Source organism: Pongo pygmaeus, chromosome 14 (assembly GCF_028885625.2).
Source record: "Pongo pygmaeus isolate AG05252 chromosome 14, NHGRI_mPonPyg2-v2.0_pri, whole genome shotgun sequence".
In the NCBI taxonomy this organism is placed as follows: Eukaryota; Metazoa; Chordata; class Mammalia; order Primates; family Hominidae; genus Pongo; species Pongo pygmaeus.
In genome coordinates, this window is record NC_072387.2 from 101,727,890 (window position 1) to 101,754,467 (window position 26,578).

The 26,578-nt window shown below is 34.9% G+C and overlaps 1 protein-coding gene across 4 annotated transcripts in view; it reads left to right on the top strand.

Moving 5' to 3' along the window:
- Positions 1-26,578, top strand: part of GPC5 (glypican 5) — a 1,461,148-nt gene that overhangs the window by 508,668 nt on the left and 925,902 nt on the right. For 3 of the 4 annotated variants that reach the window (XM_063651046.1, XM_054446639.2, XM_063651047.1), the window contains exon 6: positions 6,264-6,384. In XM_063651046.1, the coding sequence (XP_063507116.1) occupies positions 6,264-6,384 (121 nt within the window). Of the gene's footprint in view, positions 1-6,263; positions 6,385-15,025; positions 20,497-26,578 lie in introns of those variants that run through there. The other variant, XM_063651048.1, reaches the window with a different exon arrangement.

Here is a 26,578-nt window from a genome sequence, read left to right on the forward strand (position 1 = left end):
GTTCACGTTCACTGATGAATAGATACAACATATTTCCCAGACCTCCTTTTAAGCCAAGATAGCAACATTTTTACCAGAGCCAAAGATAAAACCAGTATTTAATCTCCTAGAAATTTAGGAGATTTATGACTCTGGAAATGGAAAGAATTTTAATATCCAGTCACATAACCAAGTCATACAAGAACATAATAAACAAACCAATCAAACAACAACAAGAATAACAACCAGAACATGGCCCCCATGCTCTTTTTAACCCCGGATAGAAATAGCAATAAAGGTAGAACAAGAAAGCTCTCATCAAGTGTTTTCCTCATCTGCTATTGATGATTTATTCTTACATTCTGTCCCAGTCCAGTTATCAAAAAATTCCAAGACAGACCCCTGTAACTGATTTGTAATGAATTCCAGAGTCAGATTCCAGATATTGTTTCCCCTGAAATTGTGTAAGTGCACATCAGAATACTATACTTTTGGTGTGAATCTGAGCCAAATTCTATTGTATTCTAAATAAAATGAAATTACTATCACAATAGGGCATGGTATCAGTTTCAAATAGGACAAGCTGGTAAAGTCAGGAGAAATGACTTCCTCCTGAAGTGCTGTATATAAATTTATTACAATGCCTTTTAATATTTTTATGTGTTCAACAGAGAGGGAACTAAGATCTTGTTATCATCATTTAAAAACAATTTTGTAGAATGTAAATATATCAGGGCTTGCCTATTTTCCTTGTTAATGAAAAACAAGTAGTGCTTGGGGAGCAAGTATTCCTATTCAACTGCTGTCACTCATTCCCAGCTCTGCTTAGAAGAAAGAAGCACAGATGGTGGGTCTATTACTTCCCCAACAAAAAATCTGCCTGTCTATCTTTTTTGGTTTTATTCCATCCTTATCATTGTAATGTGAACAATATTTCAAGTCAAGAAACTTCTGTAGGGATCTTTGAAATGTTTTATCCATTACTTGTACATTAAAAAGAAAAAGAAGGAATTAATGATTTATTAAAATGTCATGAGAGGAATTCAAATAAAAATTATTTGTTACAAAACATTTAATTTAGAAACCATGTTTTCTTGCATGCAAATTAAAGCCTTCGGGGAAGTAAGGTTTTATATCAGACTTAGATCCTAAAGTACTCACTTAATGACGACAGAACCACTTAGTCCATGCTAAACATAACTTTGTGGGTCTTTTTTCTTTATACTCTGGCTTAATGAAAATTTGTCTATTGTAAACATATTAAGAAAAAGAGCATAAAGGCTTTTTAACATAATTTTATAAGACTGAAAATACATACAAACCGTAAAACACCCAAATTTTAACTATACAGCTCAATACTTTTTTTTAAAACAAACTTAGCACTTCTGTGTATCCAGTACTAAAATCAGGAAACTTGATATTATTACTTCTTCTAGACACTGTCTCATAGGGTAGCTCTTGTGGTGATTTGGAACATAACTGATTAGTTTTAAAATTTTATCATAGAATATGTTCTGCATCTTGCTTCTTTCATTCAATATTTATTTTATAAGATTTGTCAATCTTTTTGCATATAGTTGTAATTCATTAGTTCTCGTTGCTGTATACTATATCATACAAATATAATGTCCAATTTGTGGTTATTTTGAATGGTGCCTCTCTGAGCATTCATGTATCTGTCTTTTGGTAAATATTGCTGGGCATATGCCCAAGGTCATAGAATATGGTTAGATTTAGCATACTTGGGAAATGGTGGTGTCCATCAGTTTACGTTTCCATCCACAATGGGAGAGAGTTCCAGTTGCTCCACATCTTTGCCAACACTTGGTATCATTTCTCTTTTTTATTTGAACTGTTCTGATGTGTATGTATCACTATTTCAATTGTGGTTATTTTGAACATCACAAAACTGGAAGAGAATAACTGATTTTATTAAATCATATTTCGTTTGAAGTAATGTGTGTCTACTTTGCAGTATTTTTCCTTATTTATATGACTCATAAGAAGAGTGATCCTCCAACAATATAACAGCTTGGAATGAGATTTTTTTATCACCTATAATTCTAATAAATTTTATCTAAATATTATTTTACTGTATTAGTAACTGTGATAATTAAGAACAAAAACAAAAGGTAAGCAATTCCTTAGATTAACATGAAACAACATTCCTGCCTTTTTAAAGAAACTTTTCTGGCCTGTAAGTAAATTATGTAAATAAATTAATAGCTTAATTGAAATTAAGAGAAGAGGCTCAGTTTTCATTGCCTATATTATGTCTGTGTTTCTGAAGAAACAGAAAAACCGTATGGCAAACCTATAGTCTTCTAGTTTCTTCTCACCCTGCCAACAACTGTTATATTACTGTTTAGCTGGTTATATGCAACCATTTGTTGAGGAGGATTGTTTTGTTTTGCTTAGTTTTACTTTTTTTTCTTTTCTTTTTTTTTTTTTTTTTAAGGCACGGTCTTGCTCTGTTGCCCAGGCTTGAGGTCTATGAGTTTTATACTCATGGTCATATGGTCAGTGCGGTGTGATCACAGCTCACTGCAGCATTAATCTCCTGGGCTCACATGATCCCCCTGCCTCCACTTCCTGAGTAGCTGGGACTACAGGTGCATGCCACTACACCTGGCTTGTTGAGGAGGGTTTTGAAGAAAATCATGCATCCCTTCTTTATTATAAACAATGAAACCTTAGAAAATGTAATTAGAGAAAAAAATAACATTTTGCACCAAGCTAATTATATCTTTACTTTTATTAGTCGGTTTCAGGATTGATACTTATTGGTGGTTGTATTTTGGAGTGCGTGTTCCTTGCAGCATACTTTATATATATGGTGTGGCCTTACTTGAGTAACTTAAGTTACTTAACCTATCCAGATCCCTGATTCTCAAGCTGTAGAATGGGAGTAATTATAATACAAATATTATATGGTGGGTTATTCCAGGTCCTCCAAGAGGTAGATGTTGAAAAGGGGTTAAACACAAGAGGATTTTATTAAGGGAAATTCCTATGAGAGAAAATGGAGAAGAAGCTGAGTAAGCCTGGAAGAGCTCTCAGCTGTGAGGAAAGTCTGACCTAGAGTGAAGGAAAGAGGAAACGAAGGTTGAGTGGAAGCATTGGAGCATGAAGTACAGTCTAAGGAAGGGTAAGAAAAGTCTTCAGGGAATCGTGAGCCAAGCCTGGTCCTCAGAGAAGCCCTGTGTCTCCTAATGAGGGATCTGCATTAGCAATCCTGCTGCCCTCAGTCATTGACTGAGGGGCAAATGCAGAAACAGATTTTAGAGTGAAGCAGCAAGTGGCCTTAGTCAGTCAGGCTTCCCGTACTTTGAGGTCTATGAGTTTCTTATTCATGGTCACCAAAAGATGTTTATCATGAAATGACAAACTCTAGATAGAGTAAAGCAATGCCTAAATCAAAATTATGCACTTATCAATTTATTTATTCATATTATTCATTATCATTATGAATATTCAACACATTAATAAAACAGCCACATGTGCAATCTACTTGGGATATTGGGAGCATAAGGAATAACACAGCAGTGCTACAGATAATTTAAGAGATGGTTACTCTCTTTCTCTCTCTCTCTCTCTCTCTATATATATATATATATACACATATATATGAGTATAAAATTTTATTTTTCTAAAATGAATAATTGGTTTCCTTCTACTATTTGTTATTGGTGTATACTGCCAAATCCCTAATGGATACTGGAATACTTAACTCTATACTCCCTCCATGCCTACAAAAAGAAGTGGGTTCAAGGTTATATTTTAAATCAAAAGATTTATTAATATTATTTTTATCATGTCCAATGGATATTATCATTATCAAAAAGTTTAATCACTTATTATTACTTGAAGGACCTAGTTAGGAAATGTTCGATCCACTTCTTAAAACTGGTCACTGGAAGTACATCATCTCGGGAAGAACTGGATATTTCTTGAAACTCCTTTAATATAGCCATAGTCTCAAACATAGAATCTTCTTTTATTTTCTTCAAAGATTTTTCCATTTCTGTAAAAATTCAGAGGGTGTTTATGGATAGTGCAATACTCTGCTCAAATACAGGGAAGGAAAGTTACATTAAAATGAGAATATTTTTGCTGAAAATTATTATGATATTTAATGTAAGCAAACAAATTACTCAGATGATAGTGTTTGTTTTCATTTTAAAATGTCTCTTTAATTTCAATACTTTTCGGAGCACAAATGGTTTTGGTAACATGGATGACTTGTATAGTGGTGAAGTCTGAGATTTTATTGCACCTGTCACCTGAGTAGTGTACATTGTACCAAACATCTAGTTTTTTATCCCTCACCCCCCTGCCAACTTCCCCGTTCTGTGTCTCCAGAGTCCATTATATCACTCAATGGAGAGTCTTAAACATTCAGGGTGGAATCTTCAGGGTGTGACCCTGTATCCATTGCTTTCCACCGTTTGTACTCTCTGCCTTGTGAATAGAGGCCTGTTCTCCCTGTCTGCTTTATTCACATACCTTTGCCATTTTCCTTGCTGGGATGACATCCTTTGCCCTGAAGTTCTCATTAACCATACCACAGCTGTCCTCTTCTTACCTCAATACATCTAAGGCTACCTCAAGTTACAATTTCTCCCTTAGTTTTTCCCTAGTCTGAGTCCACGTGGACTTCTCCGTATCCAGAATGTCTACTATTTGTCTTATCTTTCCTCACACTTGGCATGTGCATTTCCTTCCAGCTACTTTCATAATGTTGTATTTCAACTGTTCAGTTGTGTTTATATTACACTATTCTGCCAGGCAAATAAGGGTATTTATATTGCTGAAATCTATGGTTTTTTAAAAATGTAATAAAATGTAATGAATAAACATAAAAATGAATGAGTTAATTACTATATTCCTGGTTAAGTAATGAGCATTATGAGGACAAAAATTGAGTCTTACACCTTCTTATAATCCTAATCACCTAGTACAGGACTTGGAATATAGCATGCATTTAAGACATCTTTGTGACTAATGAATTTAAATATTTTTATTAATTCTAAGTTGACATTATATGATTGTAATTTGGGGAAGGTAGTGAAATTTCAAATGCATTTCACCACCTGTGAAATGACCCTTTTACATACCACATGATTTACCAGATCTTTGTTTAAGTGAACCTAAGTGAAAGCGGATTGTTTCCTCTACCTAGAAAATATTTTGCAGATTTTAGTTGCTTATAAATTTGATTATTTAAATTTGTACAGTTATGGTTTATGATATTGACTTGTACAGTTATATATATTTTATATATATATATATATATATATATATATGCCACATGCGTGATCTGCTTGGAATATTGGAAGAGTAAAGAATAGCATAACAGTGCCACAGAGGATTTAAGAGATGCGCTATATATGTGTGTGTATATATATATATATATATATATATATTTATAATTTTATTTTTCAAAAATAAAGAATATTATTACACATTAACAACATAGGTATAATTGTTTTCCTTCTACTGTTTGTTATTGATGTATACTGCCAAATCCCTAATGGATACTAGAATTCTTAACTCTAATTCCCTCTATGCCTACAAAAAGAAATGGGTTCAAGGTTATTTTAAAAATCAAGTTTATTAATAAAATTATTTTTATCATATCCAATTGGTATTATCATTATTAAAAAGTTTAATCACTTATTACTTGGAGCAACTAATTAGGAAATATATATATATAAAATATATATTAGGCTAGTATATATATACATGTATAATATATATAATATATATTATATATACATATATACTACTATATTTTATATATATATATATATATTAGGCTTCTCTCCTTCTCTCTCTCTCTCTCCATATATATATATATACTATATATAGTAGTATATATATAGTAGCCTAATACTTAAAAAATAAGGTAGGAACTGCATAAAATAAGCTGACTCAGACAATATGGGTGCAGACATATGTATAATTCAGCAAGACCTGGTAACAAAGTAAGATAGATGTTAACTCTTTGTAGCATATTGTTAAGTAGTATTAAAAAACAAGTAATTTTTGGTTGGTTCCATTGAGTGAATAACATTATTTTTGGAATGATCTAATGGCACGATAAGCATTTTAGCATTTTACCTGGAAAAACATTACAGCTGTGCCAGTTTCTGTTCCAAGAGAAAAATACATTGGTGTATTCTCTAAAGGAGGAAATTCTGACCTCAAATATGTTCAGATAGCTGTGACAGATAATACCCTGATCAGGTACTAAGTCATATCTTTCACATTTCCCTTGCTAGTTATACTCAGCGTGTGGTTGGAAATGGAATCAAAGCCCAGTCTGGAAATCCTGAAGTCAAAGTCAAAGGAACTGATCCTGTGATAAATCAGATTATCGATAAACTGAAGCATGTTATTCAGGTAAGTCCTGAGCCTATATTTATTAGTATACTCAGTAATAAATAATAAGTGGTTACTTTCTGTTATATTTGATAAACTTGTTAATCCTGTCAGATAATCCTACCTAAAATATTGTAACACATTATTTGTATCAGGACATTTGGAAATATTTAGTTTAATGATTTTTCGATGCAGTCAATATGCAGTGGTATTTTAATGCTGGACAATCTGTATCTGTGAAAAGCAAGCCTCAGCCTCAGCATTTCAATAATGAGAATCTCAGGACATGCTTTGTCTTCAGTGAATAAATTTGAACATGGGAATCACTGTGACCATTAAAGAAAACACATAGAAGCCCATAGAAGATGCCAGAGTTATCTTTCAGGTAATTCTCTGAATGTTGCTGTGAAGGTTTTGCAGCATTTCAATACAAGTTAGGTCATAGATGAATAATATGTATTTATAATATTTATTTTCTATAACACCTTTTATATGTTATCTTATAATCTAGCTAATGGTTGTTTATGAAATACTTCTGTTTTATCTTCAATGATGTTTTTCATCAAGTAGTGTGTATTGCTGTTTTTAATACATGGCAAATGAAGCATGAACATATTTATCAAAGTAATATTTCATTGAAATAGTCTATTAATTAGAACCAAACATTATGTCGCATGTTGTAAATATTACCCTCCATTCTGCATCTATTGATATTTGGGGTAAGAAAGGCTATTTTTTTTTAGTTATTAGTCATTTTTCAAAAATTTATATTTGAACATACTTTCATTTTTCCTAAGCAAAACTTTGCATGGGTAGTTGATATTTATTTCTAGTATCATGGGTCAGAAACAATACCTGAATAGTACAGTTTTTATTGCATACAACATATTCAAGAGTCAGTAGTAGACTTCTCATAATTGTTCTGCAAAGACGAAGCTTAAGTTTATGGAGAGCCAGTTCTTATGTTCCCATTTTCACAAGAGTCCCTATATCTCAAGGAAAGGATATGTAAGAAGGACATGGGGGTTGGTGTCCAATACCATAGATTTCTCCCTTCTGTGAGGCAACAATGCTTATTCTACCATCGATACCTATAGAAAACAGAGCTCTCGCCCTGGCTGGCAAAACCAAAAATAAATTCTACTGGAAAAGTCTAAGAGAAAAGTGATATCATGACTACTGATGAGTTAAACCTTTCAGCCTCTGCTGAGCTGGTCCAGTTGGTACCTCACAGTATCGTCCACTATAATATAATATGTACATCTAGATTAGTTGAAAATTTGAGTGCATAATTGATGATAAAACCAAAAGAGCTTTAATATTAATCAGCTCCTCTCATTGAGGAGTGAGTACAATCTCACTGTGAGGACACGGTGAAATCTTAATGGTTTCTTAAGTGGGGTAAGCATTTCACAGAGGGTGCAGGAAGAAAAAACAGACCTTAAGTGTATATTTATTCGGTCTCATTCTTTTTATATTTCTTTGGTTGTAGTAAGGTATATAAAATATGTAATAAATTAGTACAATAGCACATACATATAATTTATAAATACATAAATATACATATTAACTGGGCATTTATTCAGATTGTTTTTGTAAGATATGCACAGGATGAAAGCAGAACGGAAACCCTATTACAGATAATAAGGATGGTGCTGTTCCATAAGAAGTGCACAGTTCTAAAAAAACACATTCACAGAGGAACACATAGATACCCAAGATAAAAAGGATTATAGAAACCCTTAGGAGGAGGGTTCACATATTTATTGCCCATTCAGCAAACCACCGCCCCCCTCTTCTGCCAGTTCTGGTTTTGTAGGTTTCAAAACCATAGCCTTTTCAAGGTGGCAGACGGAAGTCATCCTACCTTTCTTTTTTAGCTTCTGTGTGAACTCGAGTCCCATTCTTTAATCTTTATAGGAGTGTGAAGATCACCAATTATTCATGCTTAAGTTTCATTCTGGGGTTGCGAGAGAATATCAAATACAATGCTACCTTTGAGGTCTATCCTTTTAAGGTCTACTAGAATTATATGATTGAAATTTAGATTTTTATAGAGGAGAGCAGAAAGTTATATCTTGCACAGGGGTCACTGAAACATTCACCTTTAATGCCTAAGAATATGCTCTTTCATAAAATGCTCTCCTGGAGATGAAGAGAAATGTTTTACTTTGCCAAACTTTTGACTACTCATAATGTACACGTGCCCTGGCAGGGATGGCTATTGTATTGTCAATATCAAGGGATGGCTAACAGCACCTCCGCAATGTCAGCTATGAAAGGATTCAGAAAATAGCCTTCTGTAAGTGAGAATTTATTAATTTAGGAGTAGGGCCATGGAAGATGTCGACATAGGAATAGGTTTCAGATCCTAATCTGTAGATTTAGATGATCACTTCTTAGTGTTTGTATAAAATTTACTCTATTTTTTATTATAATAGATATTAAATTTACTTTCCACCTTTGTGCTATGAAAAATGCCATCTCTCACCATAGGGACATAACTGTATTAAAGAATATGGAAGTAAATCAGCCATAATAGCAAAAATTGCCTGCATACACTCACCCAAAAATACCTTTCTCGGACTGCCATTGATCTGAACCTTATTTCTACCCTGAATTGTCTGCAATTAGAGTCACTAAGGAAATAGATAAAGATTTTTACTTGGAAAATGTCACTTTTTAATGTTTTAATAATTAATTCATTCAAAATACTCAAACATGCTCATTGAGTTTCTAGTATGGTCCTGGTTCTGTACAGACACTGAGGTTAAAGTTGTGAATAAAGCAGACACAATCCTGCTCTCATGGGCTTTCCATTGTAAGAAAAAAGTAAATAAACAAACAAATAAAACTAGTATTGTAGCTGACACATTTGGTTATAAACAAAACCAAACAGGATGAGGTAGGGAAAGATATTTAAGAAGAATGTGCTGGTGAAGGCCACTTGGGGAGATGTTTGGGTTGATACTGAATGAGGAAAAGAAGGGAATCACAGGAAAACCTGTGAGAACTGTTTCTGGGGCAGAAGGAAAAGTAGGCACAAAGGCCTTGTGGCAGGAATAAGTTTATTTTATTCAGAGAACAGAAGCCATGCAGCTAAAACAGAGTGAGTTAAAGGGATGAGATAAACATACATCATGTTTTGGGGAGTCCAGTAGGTTCTGGTAAAGAGTTTATATTTCCTCCTAAGTGGGCTAAGAAGTCATTTAAAAACTGTAAGCAGAAGCTAGCTGGGCGCAGTGGCTCGTGCCCGTAACCTCAGCACTTTGGGAGGCTGAGGAGGGTGGATCACCTGAAGTCAGGAGTTTGAGACCAGCCTGGCCAATATGGTGAAACCCTATCTCTACTAAAAATACAAAAATTAGCCTGGCATGGTGGCACACACCTGTAATCCCAGCTACTCAGGAGACTGAGGCAGGAGAATCGCTTGAACCCAGGGATCAGAGCTTTCAGTGAGCCAAGATAGCGCAACTGCACTCCAGCCTGGGTGACAGAGCAAGACTCCATCTGAAAATAAATAAATAAATACATAATCACAAATTTAATAAATCAATAAATAAAAACTCAAGCAGAAGCTGATAAAATTTAATTTATGTTTTATGAGGACTTCACTATGAAAAATGGACCCTGCATGCAAGAATGAAAAAAGAAAGTAGTACAGACAGAAGAACACATAATTGGAACTAGAATAATAAGAGTGGATAAGCTGAGAAGTGCATAGATTTAGACAAATATTGGAAGCGGGGTTATTGAGATTTGTTAATGGATTGGAACTCTGGGGGACAGAAGAAGGATGATAGCAAGGTTTGGTGGGATGATAGTGTCACTAAGTGATAAAAGGAATTCTGAGAGAAGAGTAGGTCTGGTGGAGGGTTCCTGGGATTGATTAAAAATCAGTGGTTTTGTTAAATGTGAGATTCTTATTTGATACCCAAGAGGAATATGCAGAACTCAGGGAGACCACACAACTGGAGGTGTATGTTCGTAAGCACAGAGTGTGGATAGTACCTAAGCCCTGAGATTGTATAAGGTTGTCACCTTTCCTTTAGAGTATAAATTCACACCAGAACTATTAATGGAGACTGTAAGACAATGGAGTCATACAAAAAATTGTATTGCAAAAACCTATGAATGGATAAAACATTTTATTAAGTGTATTTGGCACCTTGTATATACTTAGACAGTTGATCTAGGATAGAGAAGATACTTCGTAACATTAATTTTTTTCTTACTGTAAGAATAATGACTCAGGAGGCAGAGGCTGCAGTGAGCTGAGATCAGGCCACTGCATTCTAGCTCCAGGAGACAGAGTGAGACTCTGTCTCACAACGACAACAACAACAACAACAAACAACAACAACAACAAAGAATAATGAATGCTCATCTGAAGGAATTGAATTTTATTATTCTAGGAAATCTGATGGAAAAAGTGAAAAATAAATATTGATACCATTTATAAAACAATGAAAAAGACTTACAGGAGAAGGCATCTAGGCTTTTTTCTATACTTAATTATACATATAAATACATCAGTACTTCACTTAAAAAAAATAAGATCATAGGGTACATTTGATTTTGTGACATGAACTGCTCACCTGACCACACAAAACAAATACTTTTCCATGGTATTAAATAGTCTGCTATCTGGTTGTTACTGCTGGCATATTATCCTATCATATGGAAAGATCAGAGTTTTACTTCACTCCGTCACCTAAAGTTGGATATTTAGGTTGTGACCAGTTTTTTATGATAATAAAGACTAATAGGAATATCAGTAGACATAAAATATTTTTGGCATCTTTTTTTCCCTTGTAATACATTCTACATGTTGAAACTAAGAATATGTTCCTTAACAATTGTATTTTGATACATATTGCCACGTTTTTCTCAAGGAACATTAAAGCTAACAAGAACTGTCAGCTTTCTCTGCACGTTAAAGGTGTGGGTGGAAGCTTGGCAGTGACCCTGAGACATACTGGTATAAAACATCACTGGGCTCTCTAGAGACCAAGGTAACTGTCCTGTACAAATGTTAGCCTGAACTGGGTGTCACCTGGGAGTACTCCAAGGATGGCCAAAAGAAATATTTTAGTTAGAAGACAATTTATAAGAAAAGTTTTGGCCAGGCATGGTGGCTCATGTCTGTAATCCAAGCATTTTGAGAGGCCGAGGCGGGTGGATCACGAGGTCAGGAGTTCGAGACCAGCCTGGCCAATACAGTGAAACCCCGTCCCTGCTAAAAATACAAAAATTATCAGGGCATTGTGGCGTGCCCCTGTAGTCCCAGCTACTAGGGAGGCTGAAGCAGAAGAATCGCTTGAACCCAGGAGATGGAGGTTGCAGTGAGCTGAGATCACACCACTGCACTCTAGCCTGGGTGACAGAGCGAGACTCTGTCAAAAAAAAAAAAAAGAAAAGAAAAGAAAAGGAATTTTGAGACTTCCTAGAGACAGGTCATAGCGTACACAATCTTAATTTTATTTCATCATTTAGGACAAGCCCTATATTTATATTCTGCACACATCCCCTCTTCTCCACACCCTCTCAAAAAAGAGCTGGGATCTGATGTAAATAGAGACCTGTGGGTCACAGTTTGGTCCTTAAGGAATATCTCAGAAACTTCAATGTTCCTTCATTCCCTCTGCAAATCCTTCTGAATTGAGAATGGAAAACTTGGCAACAGAGGGGAGTCATGCACATCCCTTTTCCATCTGTGACTCTGACATCTTTCTCCAGGTCAGCCATTGTGCAAATTCTCAGAGTTTCTTTCTGGCACTTTCCTGCATTCCAAAGCCTGTTTCTGAAATCGGCAATATTTGTCCTTTTGAGAATCATCCGTGATAAATGTGGTATATCCAATGGCCAGTGAAGATTTTCCTAAAGGGAGAACACTTATTCCTAAGTGTTAACATTAACTTTTTCAGATGTTTGAGTCAGACTCAATTGCCGTTTAATATTATAGATTGAAAACAACACTTGGTTGATCTTAGTATATCTGATTGAGGAAATATGAGGGCCTTTTTAATTTAGATTTGCTCACCTAGCAAACTTACTTTGAAATTTCTTGGTCATATTATGACCAACAAGAAAAAACAACAAGAAAAAACAAACAATTTCTTGGTTTGTTTATGGCAAAGTTGTCAGCAAAAGAGTCACAGTTATGAAGCAATTTATCTTTAAACACTAAATGACATCCATCATTTTTCAAAGAAAATGTCAGCAGTTAAAATCCTAACTGCTGACACTGTTAGTTGAGAATTATAATGCCCCATTGCTTAGAAATTAATTTACCTACTTTCAATATGAAACCGAAAAAGTAATATCACAGCAATTTTCTAGATTTATTTTATTGCAAAACCAATAAGTGTTACAGTGTTGTTAAAAGTAGTAGATTTAAGAAACATTTTATTTCCTTAAACCTAACGATTCAAATAACATAAAAGAGTATTAAGTTTCTATTAAATATTCATTTTTATAGAGACCAAAACTTATTTACAAAATGTCTTCATGTGCAATATAAATTTGATTTTTAGATGTGAAGAAAGCAATAATCATACCCATTGCCTAAATCCACAAAATAAGTAGATATTCTATAATATGTATCCCAATAATAATGATGGAGTGGATTCAGGCAGAGATGAGAGACACTCTGATTTTAGTAGAAAAAGACTGTGCTAAATTATCTCTTAGTCTTTTTTTCACTCTGTTCTTAGGATACTGATATAATAAATATAACTTTAGAACTGTGATACACTGAGAAAAGGTTCTAATTTAAATCTCAATAGATGGTTACACAGGTAATGTTTACACACACACACACACACACACACAACACAATCACAGGAGTTTTTAAAAATGTTAGTATCTCTGAATTTTTGAATTCTGAAAACTGTCCAAGCTTTTATCATTAAATCACTTGCTATAAAATGAATTTTATAAACATCCTTTCCTATTGTTTATAGCCTATGATAGTCATACAGAATGAGTTAATCATAATTGATTGGTCAGTTGCTAATCGCAAATTCTTTGACCATAGCATGTCAGCTGATTCTGTGAACTTATTTCACTTCTATAGACTCTTTCCCTTGGATGGAGAATTGCCACGACACTCTGACTCCTTTCCCCGCAACTCCATTACATGACATTGTCTCATCCCCAGGCTTATGATACTAATATTCCAGAGAAACAAACAGTTCTTGATTTGAATTAGCAATGCAGTAGTGATCAAAACAGATTTAGTTAGTTATCTTTTGGTTCAGAAGAAAGTGTTGGATGTGCACTCAATAACTTTCAATGGTCATCTAATTTAGCAATTAGTTTGTCTGAGTAAATTCAATGGAAGGCTGCTTTCTGGAATGGGTGGTGTAATGCACTGACTTCACTATTAGACATTTCGTTTAAAAAAATCAATTGTCTGCATAAAACAACCATTTCAATCAGTGTACAATCAACTGGAAAGGAAAGTTTGAGAACTTTTTTTTTTGAAAGTAGTGGGATTGGGATTGGCCATTGGTAATTTCTTTTTGATTAAAGCATATGTAATAGTTTTGTGTTGGATAAAAATTTGACTTTTCATTTATGTGGATGCTGCTGATTTTACATGTTATCATTTCCATTAAGACTTGAGCTGTTTATCTGCCAGGTTTACTGTTCATAAAATGTTGAAAGAACATTAAAATGTAAAACTTTTATATTTTTTATTTAGATGACTAGGAAAAATTCTGGTAATTTATAGGCTAAAACTTTTATATGTTTCTGCTTAAAATATTTTGAAATATGGTTTATTTCACAAAAGAGGTTCCAAATTATAATCAGCTCCCACTGAATTCATATTTCTTTTTAAAAACTGAAGTCACTGAAATTTAAATTGTCAAGAATTATAAAATCTAAAAGGTAAGTGTTCAGCATTTTAATTTAAACAACTAGAATAAGTGAGGAAAATAATATTTTTGACAATTACTAGACATGTGTTCATCCAGTAATTTCAAAGAATTAAAAAACCAAACGAAATAACTTTCCTTCAGTCTCAATAAAACATGCTTGCTACAATATAGTAATGTGCTAAAGAACATGACTTCTGAGTTAGCACAAGGCATGTGGCTAAATTCCAGCTTTTATAGGCACTAACTGTATATCCATAGTTACTTTACTTAATAGCTTAAGCCTCAATTTAATTTTAATGTATAATAAAAATGACAGGTAATAAGTGTTGTAGAGATGCAGAGAAAGTGGAACTCTCAAACATTGCTGATGGGAATGTAAAAGTGTGCAACCACTATGGAAAAAAAAATTGACAGTTTCTCAAAATGTTAACCATTATGACCCAGCAATTCCATATCTAGGTACATACTCAAGAGAAAGGAAATACGTGTCTACACAAAAACTTGTATGTGATTGTTCATACCAATGTTGTTCATAGTATCCAAAAAAAGAAACAACTCAAATGTTCCCCAGTTGATGACTATATAAATAAAATGAGATATGTCCATACAGTGCAATATTATTTGCGAATAAAGAAGATCAAAACAGTGGCATATGCTACAATGTGGACAAACCTTAAATATGTTATACTAGCTGAAAGAAGCCACTCCCAAAAGATAACATATTATACGACGGCATTTATTGATATACTATAATATTGATAAATATATTGTATTAGGTTTGTTCTCAGGCTGCTGTGAAGAAATACTTGAGACTGGGTAATTTATAAAGAAAAGAGGTTTAATTGACTGACAGTTCTGCATTGCTGGGGAGTCCTCAGGAACCTTACAATCATGACAGAAGCCACCTCTTCACAGAGCTGCAGAAGAGAGAATGAGTGCAAGCAGAGGAAATGCCAGACAATTATAAAACCATCAAATCTGTGAGACTCACTCACTACCATGAAAACAGCATCGGAAACCACCCCCTTGATTCAATTACTTCCACCTGATCCCACCCTTGACATATGGGGATTATGGAAATCATAATCGAAGATGAGATTTTGGGTGGAGACACAGCCAAACCATATCATTCTGCCCCTGGCTTCTTCCAAATCTCAAGTCCTCACATTTCAAAACACAATCATGCCTTTCCAATAGTTCCCCAAAATTTTAACTAATTCTAGCATTAACCCAAAAGTCCAAGTCCAAAGTCTCATTTAAGACAAGGCAAGTCCCTTCCACCTATGAGCCTGTAAAATCAAAAGCAAGTAGTTACTTCCTAGATGCAATGGGGGTACAGGCATTGGGTAAATACACCCATTCCAAATGGGATAAATTGGCCAAAACTAAGAAGCTACAGGTCCCATGCAAGTCTGAAATCCAATAGGGCAGTTATTAAACCTTAAAGTTCCCAATGATCTCCTTTGACACTATGTCTCACATCCAGGTCACACTGATGCAAGAGGTGGGTTCCCATGGCCTTGGACAATTCCTGCCCTGTGGCTTTGTGAGGTACAGGCCCCCCACACCCTCCCCAGCTGCTTTCGTGGGCTGGCATTGAGTGCCTGCACCTTTGTCAGGCATAGGGTCCAAGCTGTTGGTGGATCTACCATTCTGGAGGCTGGAGGACAATGGCTCTCTTCTCACAGCTCCACTAATCAGTGCCCCAGAGGAGATTCTGTGTGGGGGTCCAACCTCACATTTCCCTTCTGCACTGTCCTGCTCTGCTTCCTCTTGAATGCTTTGCCAATTAGAAATTTCTTCTGCCCAATACCCTAAATCATCTCTCTCAAGTTCAAAGTTCCACAGATCTCTAGAGCAGGGGCAAAATTCTTTCTCTGCTAAAGCATAGAAAGAATCACCTTTACTCCAGTTCCCAACAAGTTCCTCATCTCCACATGAGACCACCTCAGGTTGGACTTCATTGTCCATATCACTATCAGTATTTTGGTCAAAACCATTCAACAAGTCTCCAGGAAGTTCCAAATTTTCTAACATCATCTGTCTTCTTCTGAGCCCTCCAAACTGTGTCAACCTCTGACTGTTACCCAGTTCCAAAGTCACTTCCACATTTTGGGGTATATCTTTACAGCAGCGCCTCATTACGTTGGTACCAATTTTTACCGTATTAGTCTGTTCTCATGCTGCTATGAAGAAATTCCTGAGACTGGGTAATTTATAAAGAAAAGAGGTTTAATTGACTCACAGTTTTGCATTGCTGGGGAGGCCTCAGGAAACTTACAATTATGACAGAAGGCACCTCTTCACAGGATGGCAGGAGAGAGAATGAGTGTAAACAGGGGAAATGTCAGACACTTTTAATGCCATCAGACCCATGAGACGCACTCACTATCACAAGAACAGCATAAGGGAAACCACCCCCATGATTCAATTACTTCTTCCTGGTCCTGCCCTTGACATGTGGGTATTATAGAGATTATAATTCAAGATGAGATTTTGGGTGAGGACACAGCCATGCCATATCATATCTTTTACTACTTTATCAGAACATCAGTTTTCATTTGTATATAGAACATCTCCTTAATACTGACATAAACCATTAATCAGTAAACTAATAATGATTTATGTCAATATAACACAATTCTGATTCTGAGGATTTTGCAAATATTGTGCTAGATAATTATCTTTTTTTTTGATATCCCAATGTCTGCAAGTTTTATCAGTTTTGCTCTTTTTAATTCTTCACCGACTGTTAATTTCCCAACACACTTCTGTCTGATTGCTGCCTCCATCATTCCCCTGAAATACTTTTGCTAAGCTCACTGATTTTCTTTTTTATTTTCAGAAACCAATAGCCTTTTTTTCAGTTCTTATCTCACTGGCTTGTTTAACAGCACTTATCCATGTTGCTTACCTCTTTCTCTTTGCTCTCACTCTCTTGATTTCTCACCAATATGTTTGATTTCTTTCATTCCAGGATCTTCATGTATCTCTTTATTTCCTTTAAATGCTATGCTTTTTCTGGGTTCCTACGCAGTCCCATTTATCTTCTCATCTTCCCTCCTTCTCTGCATTTCCCTCTGTCATGGCTTCACGATAGCTGCTTAATTATCTCCTTCCAAGATGTTTCTCCTGAGTTTCAGATGCTTCAGTCTACCGTTGTATTGGGTTAGCAACCTGAAATGTCAAAATCAACATGGCCAGAACAGAATTCCATCCTAATTACTTCTCCCTTCCCCTAATTTGCTCCTCTTTCTGTTCTTTCCAGGTGCCTAAGCCTATTTCTTGGGTGTCATCTTTAATTCTTCTTTTTTACTTATTGCTAATCCATTACTACAGTCTTAATTTTGTCTCCTGTTTATCCTGTCCATTTCCCTTTCTCTATGTCCACCGTGCTATTTGAGACAACTACCAATTCCTATCTAGATTAGAACAACAGTTTTCAAACCAATTTTACAATCACTGGTCCAGAAAATGCCCCAAGAAAGTTTTCTTTGTGTGCCTTCTCCGTTTCCTCTCTTACAGTTGTTGAACCACACAATGCTGTCAAATACTATTGCCAAAGTAAAGTCACTAGTTATCATTTGCAGCAGAATCCAATAGAAAATTAGCAGACAGTTGATGGACTGATCATGTCAATACCTATTTAAAACCATTTAGTTAATCACTATGCTGTTGTGATGAAATATAGTCTTTAAGGCTTTTGGTTAAATGTGAAAATTTGGCCACATGTTACAATTCACTTATATTCATAGAAGTTTACTTATAATAAGTGAGACAATTCATCTGGCAACACCTAGGATACATGGAAATATGCGAAAGACAGGTGTGTATTGCTTAACTTCTCAGGCCAGCATTGCACCCCAGATAACTCTCCTCCACTTTCTCCTTTGCAGTCTTTCTGGGAAAAAAAAATGTACCAGGAAGACTCCTGGTTCAAAATTCCAGCCAGAATAGAGGGCAGAATGAGTCCTAGAGAAGGAAGTAGATAAACTAAATGACAGTTCACATACTGGCCTGCCTATTTTCAGAATGCTGGCATGCCAGTACACGCAGTCCATGCAGAAAATTAAATGACTCTTCTTTGAAGCAACTGATCAATTCTACACATAATAATTCCATGTACTGTCTGGATCTCTATCCAGTGGGAAGGTAACTCCCCATCTATGGTGAAATCCTTTACTATACCCTATCTACATAGAACAATTTCCAGATAGCCTCTAATGCACAGTATCAATGGACATTCAATGATCACTGCACATTAAAGGACAATATGAAAAATGTAAATGCAAAGGGAAAAAAGAAAGAAATGAGCAAATACAGAAAACAGACAGTACAGAAGAAAATACCACAAACCTAGATGAATAGCCTCCAGAAAATGAGAAAATAGACTGCATTCTTAAGATAATAAATTGCTTCCAAAGAATCAATAAGAAAATAAAAAAGAACTTCAGAAAATAAATATATTAAAAATTAAAAATTCAGTAGGAGCATTGGAAGGTAAAATCAAAGACATATTAAAAAATCGTAACACACAAAAAGAGAAAGTAATAGGAAACAAAATGATGAGACATTTGAATTTCATTTTAGGGGATCCAAATAATAAGAATGTTGGAGAACAGAACTAAACTAATAAAGAGAATGAATTTATCAAGTAAATAATATATCAATCATTTTCAGAAATGAAGAGTCATGACTCCCTACTGAACCCACAGTGACCATCACAATGAATGAAAACACACATGCTTACACACACACAGACATGCATAAACATACACACACAAAGTAATCATTGTGAAATTTCTGAATATTGGTGATGAACAAAAGATATTAAAATTTTCCGAGAAATAAACCAAGAAACCCAAAATAGATTGCATAAAAAAGCAGGCATCAGATTTGTAGCTGTATCTCAGCAGGAATACTAGAAGACAATGCATAAAAAATGCCTTCAAATTATGAGACAATGGATTTCTGATCTGAAAGCATATACTCAGTTAAATTATCAGCAATCAAGTGTTAGGGTAGATTCAATAGATTTCAGGGGAGGATATGCAACTTATACCACTTTATCCTTTTTTTAAATCTCTCTCTCTCTTTTTTTTTTTTTTTTTTTTGAGATAGAGTTTCTCTCTGTCGCCCAGGCTGGAGTCCACTGGTGGGATCCTGACTCTCTGCAACTCTGTCTCCTGCGTTCAAGTGATTCTTATGCCTCAGCCTCCCCTGTAGCTGGGATTACAGAAGTGCACCATCATGCCTGGCTAATTTTTGTATTTTTAGTAGAGATGGGTTTTCACTGTGTTGGCCAGGCTGGTCTCCAACTCTTGACCTCAGGTGATTCATCTGCCTCGGCCTCCCAGAGTGTTGGGATTATAGTCATGAGCCATTGCTCCCGGACCAACTTTATTTTCTGTAAACCTTTTGTATAGAGCTGCTGACAAAAGGAGTAACCAAGAAATAAGAAGATATGGGGTCCAGGAAACATAACATTGAATACATAAGAATGGGAAAAAGGATGACTGTGAGAGGAAATTTTCTAAGCCAAAAAAAAATTAATAACTTAAAGTGATGGGTTTGAACATACGGAAAAGATACTGCTAAGCATTTGACAGATCTGCTAGAGCACTTGAGAAAAAATGAAATAAATACTTAGAAAGATGTGACAGATACAAGAAAAACTATGCAAATGGATAGATACTATGACAATTATAAATTATAGGATATCAAAAAGATTTCCATAAAAAAATCAGTATAGTATTACCCTAAAAATGAATACTGTTTTTGTAGGAAAAACTATTACTTTAATAAAGAACTTTGCCGAAACTATGGCAGATGGGGTGGCTCATGTCTATAATCCCAGCATGTTGGGAGCCTAACATGGTAAGGTCACTTAAAGCCAAGAGTTTGAGACTAGCCTGGGCAACACAGCAAGACTGCCTCTAAAAAAAAAAAAAAAAAAAAAAGAAAGAAAGAAAGAAACACAAGCCAGGCATGGTGATGTATGCCTGTAGTCCTATCCTAGCTACTCCAGAGGCTGAGGTGGGAGGGTCTTTTGAGCCTAGGAGTTCAAGGCTGCAGTGAGCTGTGATCACACCACTGCACTCCAGCCTGGGGGACAGAGTAAGGACCCTGTCTCAAAACCAAACAAAAACCAAAACAAAACTTTGCCAAAACTATAATATGGGTGAGGAAAAGGAAAGTAGGGACTTGGTGGTAAAACAGAAAATCAATAAGCATTGCCAAGAGTTGATAAACCAAAAACAGAAAAACTGCCAACTAAAGGCAAATGATTTAGACATGTAAAATTAATTCCAGAGCAATTAATCAGGTTGATTATGATTGTCTCCAGGAGCAGGAAGCATAGTGTATAAAGAGCTTGTGCATAAGAATGTTGTCTTTAAAAATATAAGTATTTTGGTACTTTTATTATTAACTAGGTATATTTAGTACTCTGATAAATATAAACTTTTTTAAAAAAAACTAAAGGCAAACTTTGCATCATGATTTCTATGGACCTTTACAGCCTCATCTGCTAATTGTTCCCCTTGTCTGCACTAACCTGGTATATACTCTTTCTGCCACACACACTCCTCACTCAATTATTTCAATATTCCAGACTCTTTCTTAATTTCTGGGTCTTCCACTTTGTCTTTTTAAAAGAAAATTATTACTTTGACTTGAAAAACACCAATTATATCTTTTTCTCTGTAACTCTTAGTCATTCGTTATGTCTCAGTTTCTCCCAACATAGAACACATGTATTCTTATGTTCCTTGGCACTCTGTAACTAACTTATAAGAGCACTTCTCTAGAGATAAAAAAACAAAAATCAAAGCATTGAAAAATTGGATTATTGAGTGAGATCTACAGTCAACTTTCTTTGTTTGCACCCATTTTCTGTACCCAGGTATCTAGGTTCTTCCACTGTTCTTGATTGTTTCTGACCCTATACTGTCTTTTCTATCTGAATGTTGAGCCATATCTCACAAACTTGTGTAATTTTTCAGTCTGAATTTGGCAGATCTTACTCTAACTAAATGCTCTAGAGAAACCTCTCTAGCTTTTTCTGGGTGTTAACTTAAATTCATAGTTCTACCACCCTCCATTGAATTCTGGGATCCTAAGGTCATAGTAGTTCATAAGGCTTTCCAGTAAACCAGATTTTCTATTCTTGTTATCTATTATTTTTAAAACCAGGTGCAGTCTTCTCTGGGAACCTCTGGCAACTTAACTCCAGTTACCCTAAGGTTGAGTATGCACAATCAATCAATCAATCAATCAATCTCTCTATCTCTCTAATGATCTTTTAGAGCACTCCTTTGCCATACATAGTTTTTGACTGGCTCATGCATATTCTCACCTTTCTGCAGGTATATATGAGTCCATAATGTTTTGCAGACTCAATAAATGTACTCTGTAATCACTTGAATGTCATTTTATGAATGTGCTTTGACGACGTAGTTTGTCAGAGCAGAGCAATTCCTGGATATATTTCTTGCAGTTCAGCAGCACTTAACCAGATGGCCCCCTATAGTTTTGAAGCAGTTAATGCACCTTGAAAGTAGGCTGACTTATAAGAGGAATATGCTTGTAGGGAATCAGTAGGAAAGTTTCTATGGCATAGAATATTGAAGAAGTGAAATAAATACTATATAGTTCCATTAAAAACCAAATTAAGTAAATTAAAATGTGCATTATAATAAACTTATGAAATATGATACACCTTATGAATGTAAGTTTTGCGTTATATGTTTCACATTGATGTGATTGAAACTTAATCAGTTTCATTAGCAATAAAACAAATCATGAGTTTTATAGTAATGAGTCTGAACAGGCATTTATATACCTAGCTACTATCATGTCAATTACTAGTTCTGAAAAAGATCATTTTTAAATTATATGTCTGGGAATATATTATCAAACCAGGCCTGAAACTTATTAAACAGATGGTAAAATCTAATTTAACTTCATTTAATACTCCTTTTCTCTTAGTCTTATAAAAGCAAATGAGCTTGTCGGCTTTTAATTATGAAATATAATTTTAATTTATAAGACACATACAACAAAGCAAGATAGTTGCTAAATTCACTCTGTCCTAGTAACTTCCTATTGTATACATTCATTTTTAATTTAATAAGAAAATCCTTTCAAAATTTTTAAAAGAATCACATTACCCAAGAAGAGGCTCAATATTTCTAGAAAATAAGTATATTCTTAAGACAATAACTATTGAAATGAAGACCTAATTCTTCAGGGTTTCAAAAATATTTGATATGCACTCTTTACATATATAGAGAGTTTAAATTTAATAATTTGCCTTCTTAAAAAATAAGTGAAACATACCACAAACATATCAAAGCAAGTTATTCATACTTAATTCTGATTTAAGTTACTGTATTGTCATTATTATTAACGAGAATTGAGTAGCAAAATTATTTTGTATCATTCAAAAGCACAAAAGTCTTGTTAGAATACTAATTTCAATGCCTGTTTCACAGATTTGCTCATAATAGATTTTTTCATGCTTCTGCACTAATTCATTAAAAGACAATGTTTTACCTGTTCTTGAAAAAGTATCGTTATCTGGCCTAGAGTGATGGCTTATGCCTGCAGTGTAATCCTAACACTTTGGGAGGCCGAGGCTGGCAGATTGCTTGAGCCCAGGAGTTTGAGACCAGCCTGGGCAACATGGTGAAAACCCATCCCTACAAAAAAAAAAAAAAAAAAAAGTAAAGCATTAGCTTGGCATGGTGGCGGGCACCTGTAGTCCTAGCTACTCAGGAGGCTGAGGTAGGAGAATCACCTGGGCCTGGGAGGTTCAGGTTGTGGTGAGCCGTGATTATGCCACTGCATTCCAGCCTGGGTGACATAGTGAGATCTTGTATCAAAAAAAAAAATCATAAAATAAAATAGAAAATAAAAATATTATCTGACATTTTAAAATGTATATTTCCCAACCTATAAATATACTTCATGATTTTTTTTTTTTTTTTGAGGCGGTGTCTTGCTGTCTCCAAGGCTGGAGTGCAGCGGCTCTCTGCAAGCTCCGCCTCCCGGGTTCACGCCATTCTCCTGCTTCAGCCTCCGTAGTAGCTGGGAGTACAGGTGCCTGCCAACACACCCAGCTAATTTTTTGTATATTTAGTAAAGGCGAGGTTTCACCGTGTTAACCAGGATGGTCTCGATTTCCTGACCTCGTGATCCACCCACCTCAGCCTCCCAAAGTGCTGGGATTACAGGCATGAGCCACTGTGCCCGGCCACTTCGTGGATTTTTAACAAGAGAAAAATTTCAAGATATTGTAAATTTAAAACAAAACTTTATGTGTAATGCCATTGAAATGTCTTTAACCAGTATCAATCATGTGATATAAAAAATATGAAATATATATTTATTGAATAAATGAATGAAAATCATAATTACCTTGATCACTATATTTAAAATTTAAATGAAGCAGGAAAGTAAATCCTCCTATTTATCATATACTTAACTGTTTAAAATCACTCTAATGACAAGTAATACGCTTTCAATCTTGCATTATAATTTTAAAATTCCTGTATTGTTTCCTTCACTCATCCTTCCATGAATTCAGTGAACAAACATTGATTCCTTACCCACTAGGTGCTAGGTATTATGATAGATTCAGGGAGCACAAAAATGATTAAATGAGGGGATCAGCTGGAGTGATTGTTTTCTAGAAACAATGCCTATTTCAGTTATGAACTAGTCTGTTTTGAAGAAAGTGGTGAAGGAAAGCTGAAAATAATATTTTCACTTTATTCAACAAATCTTATTGAGGTCTTATTATGAATCAGGGGCTCTCCTAGGTATGGGCATACAAAATTTATTAAGACCATACTTGCTTGCAAAAACAAATGAAAAAGCATCTCTATAATAAAAAGAAAAAAGAGGAATCCCCTTTGTAGGTTTCACAGTTTATAGTGATATTTCTGATCTAGTCTCAGAGAATTAGTCACAATTATAGGAACTCAGAAGGCATTCCAATTTGAGATGGAACAGAGAATAAACTGGTTGAGATTACTTAGTGAAATATTGTGATACCATTTACTTCAATTAGAATATAATTATAATTCATTTTAGAAGATATTATGGCTTACACATAGTAGATGTGATGACTGAATGACAGGAATATTGAACGATGGCACCTTGGTAGCCAACAGCCATTGCCACGATGATTCTGCATTAAAAAATCTATGCAAAATAGCCGGGTGCAGTGGCTCACGCCTGTAATCCCAGCACTTTGGGAGGTAAGGCAGGTGGATCACGAGGTTAGGAGATCAAGTCCATCCTAACTAACATGGTGAAACCCCATCTATACTAAAAATACAAAAAATTAGCCAGGCATGGTGGCATGCACCTGTAGTCCCAGCTACTCGGGAGGCTGAGGCAGGAGAATCACTTGAACCTGGGAGGCAGAGGTTGCAGTGAGCCAAGATCGCACCACTGTACTCTAGGCTGGGTGACAGAGTGAGACTCCATCTAAAAAAAAAAAAAAAATCGATGCAAAGCTTTGGAGTATATTAATAAGCATTTTTTGTTGTTGTTCATGCACCTCTGGTCAGACGCAGTTCAGTTGATCTAGGCTGGGTTTGCCTAGCATTGTCTTGAAGCCGCAGCTGATATCCAGACCTGTTCCATATATTTGTTATCCTCTTCAGTGCCCCCAGGTACTTGAAGCACATTATTGTTATGGCAAAAGTCAGGAGTGCAACCTGCCTGTGCAAAAACATGCCGGCTTCTGTTGCCTTAAGTCCTCTAAGCTACCCCTTTGGCTTAAGCAAAGTCACACAGCAAGGATCGAAGTCAAGGAGTGGGGAATTATATCTGTCCCTTAGATATGAAGATAGGGGAGAGTGTGAACAAATGCAGAAAAATGATCTCATCTACCAGAGTGTCCTTAAAGATTTTAACATAATAAATTCAGTATTGTTTTAGTTTTTTTGAATGAGGCTTTGCATGGACACAGTACAGTACAAAAGTACTATTTGAACTCTTTCTCCACATTCATAAAATTGCTACATAGTTTGTACCATGATTGTATTTTTTATGATCCATCTTTGTGTACAGATCTGAAAACTTTATGTTAGAATTTATTAGATGAGGAAAGGAACATCCACTGAAATCATCATATACAAATATTTCTCAATATTTTAATGCTTGTGGTATTGTTAATGTTTCTGTGGAAAAATACTTAAAATCATAGAAGTGATTTCTAAGTCAGTTATTGATTTGTTCTAATGAATTATAAAAATCAAACTAAATTACTAATAGAGAAATTACATTTGAAATACTAGTCTGAGCTACAAATGAGATGGATTTTTGTACTCATCATTTGTATTCTAATTTTTGTTAAGATTGGGTTATTAAGATGTAATTATAACATTATCAGCAGAAAAGCCTGTTGTGCTATAATTAAATCATCTAAACAATCATTTTTGTGGTCTTAATATCCTGGATTTCTCAATTTATTGTAGTAGATAAGATTTCTCTTTAAATACTATTTATTATCAGTAGTTTGCTTTTCCGTGAATGCTAGAAAATTTAGAATTCTGCATTAACATTTAATAACAATATATACTATTCTAATATTGATGCATTATATTTATCTACACAACATGCAACAAGAGAGAACTATTGTATAAATTAGAATATTTGCAGTCTATGGCAATTATCTGTAGCAACTTTTTTTTTGTCTTCAGAAAAATATAGATGATTTTGGAAATGGGTTAGTTCTAGTTTCAATCTAGGAAGAACTACTTATGGAAGTTTTGCTTACAGGATACTGGTGTTTTCAAATATAATGTATTATTATTTTAGTTTAGTTTCTTTTACCACATACTTAGAAATTGTTCAAGTGAACAGGCTATTAAAACTAATGGTGTAGCTACATGGTATAGATAGGCATTGCAGACATCCCTCTCTTCCCAAGCCATGAATTTTATCACTGGGATAAGGTGATGAAAATGGAGTCATTGGGAAAATGGATTCTTTGCTAATAATTATTTTTCTTCCTTTAAAACGATTCTTCAAAGGACAAGAATATGGAAGTATTTCAGGAGATATTCTTGAGGTATCTAAAATACATACTCTTCCTATCAAAATCAATAAATAGATTGATGTAAGGAAGATAAAGTCAGGGCAACTGATTTTGCATGTGGGTGTACACACAGACACATATCCACATATTCTCCATCTGTTCTCAGTAACTGAACTATTAGACTCAACTGAATGATCACTTGACTGTGTTTAACCTGATAAACAGACTCTTAACAAGAAGAACAATATTTCTACTTCTCTGCATGCATCAGCCA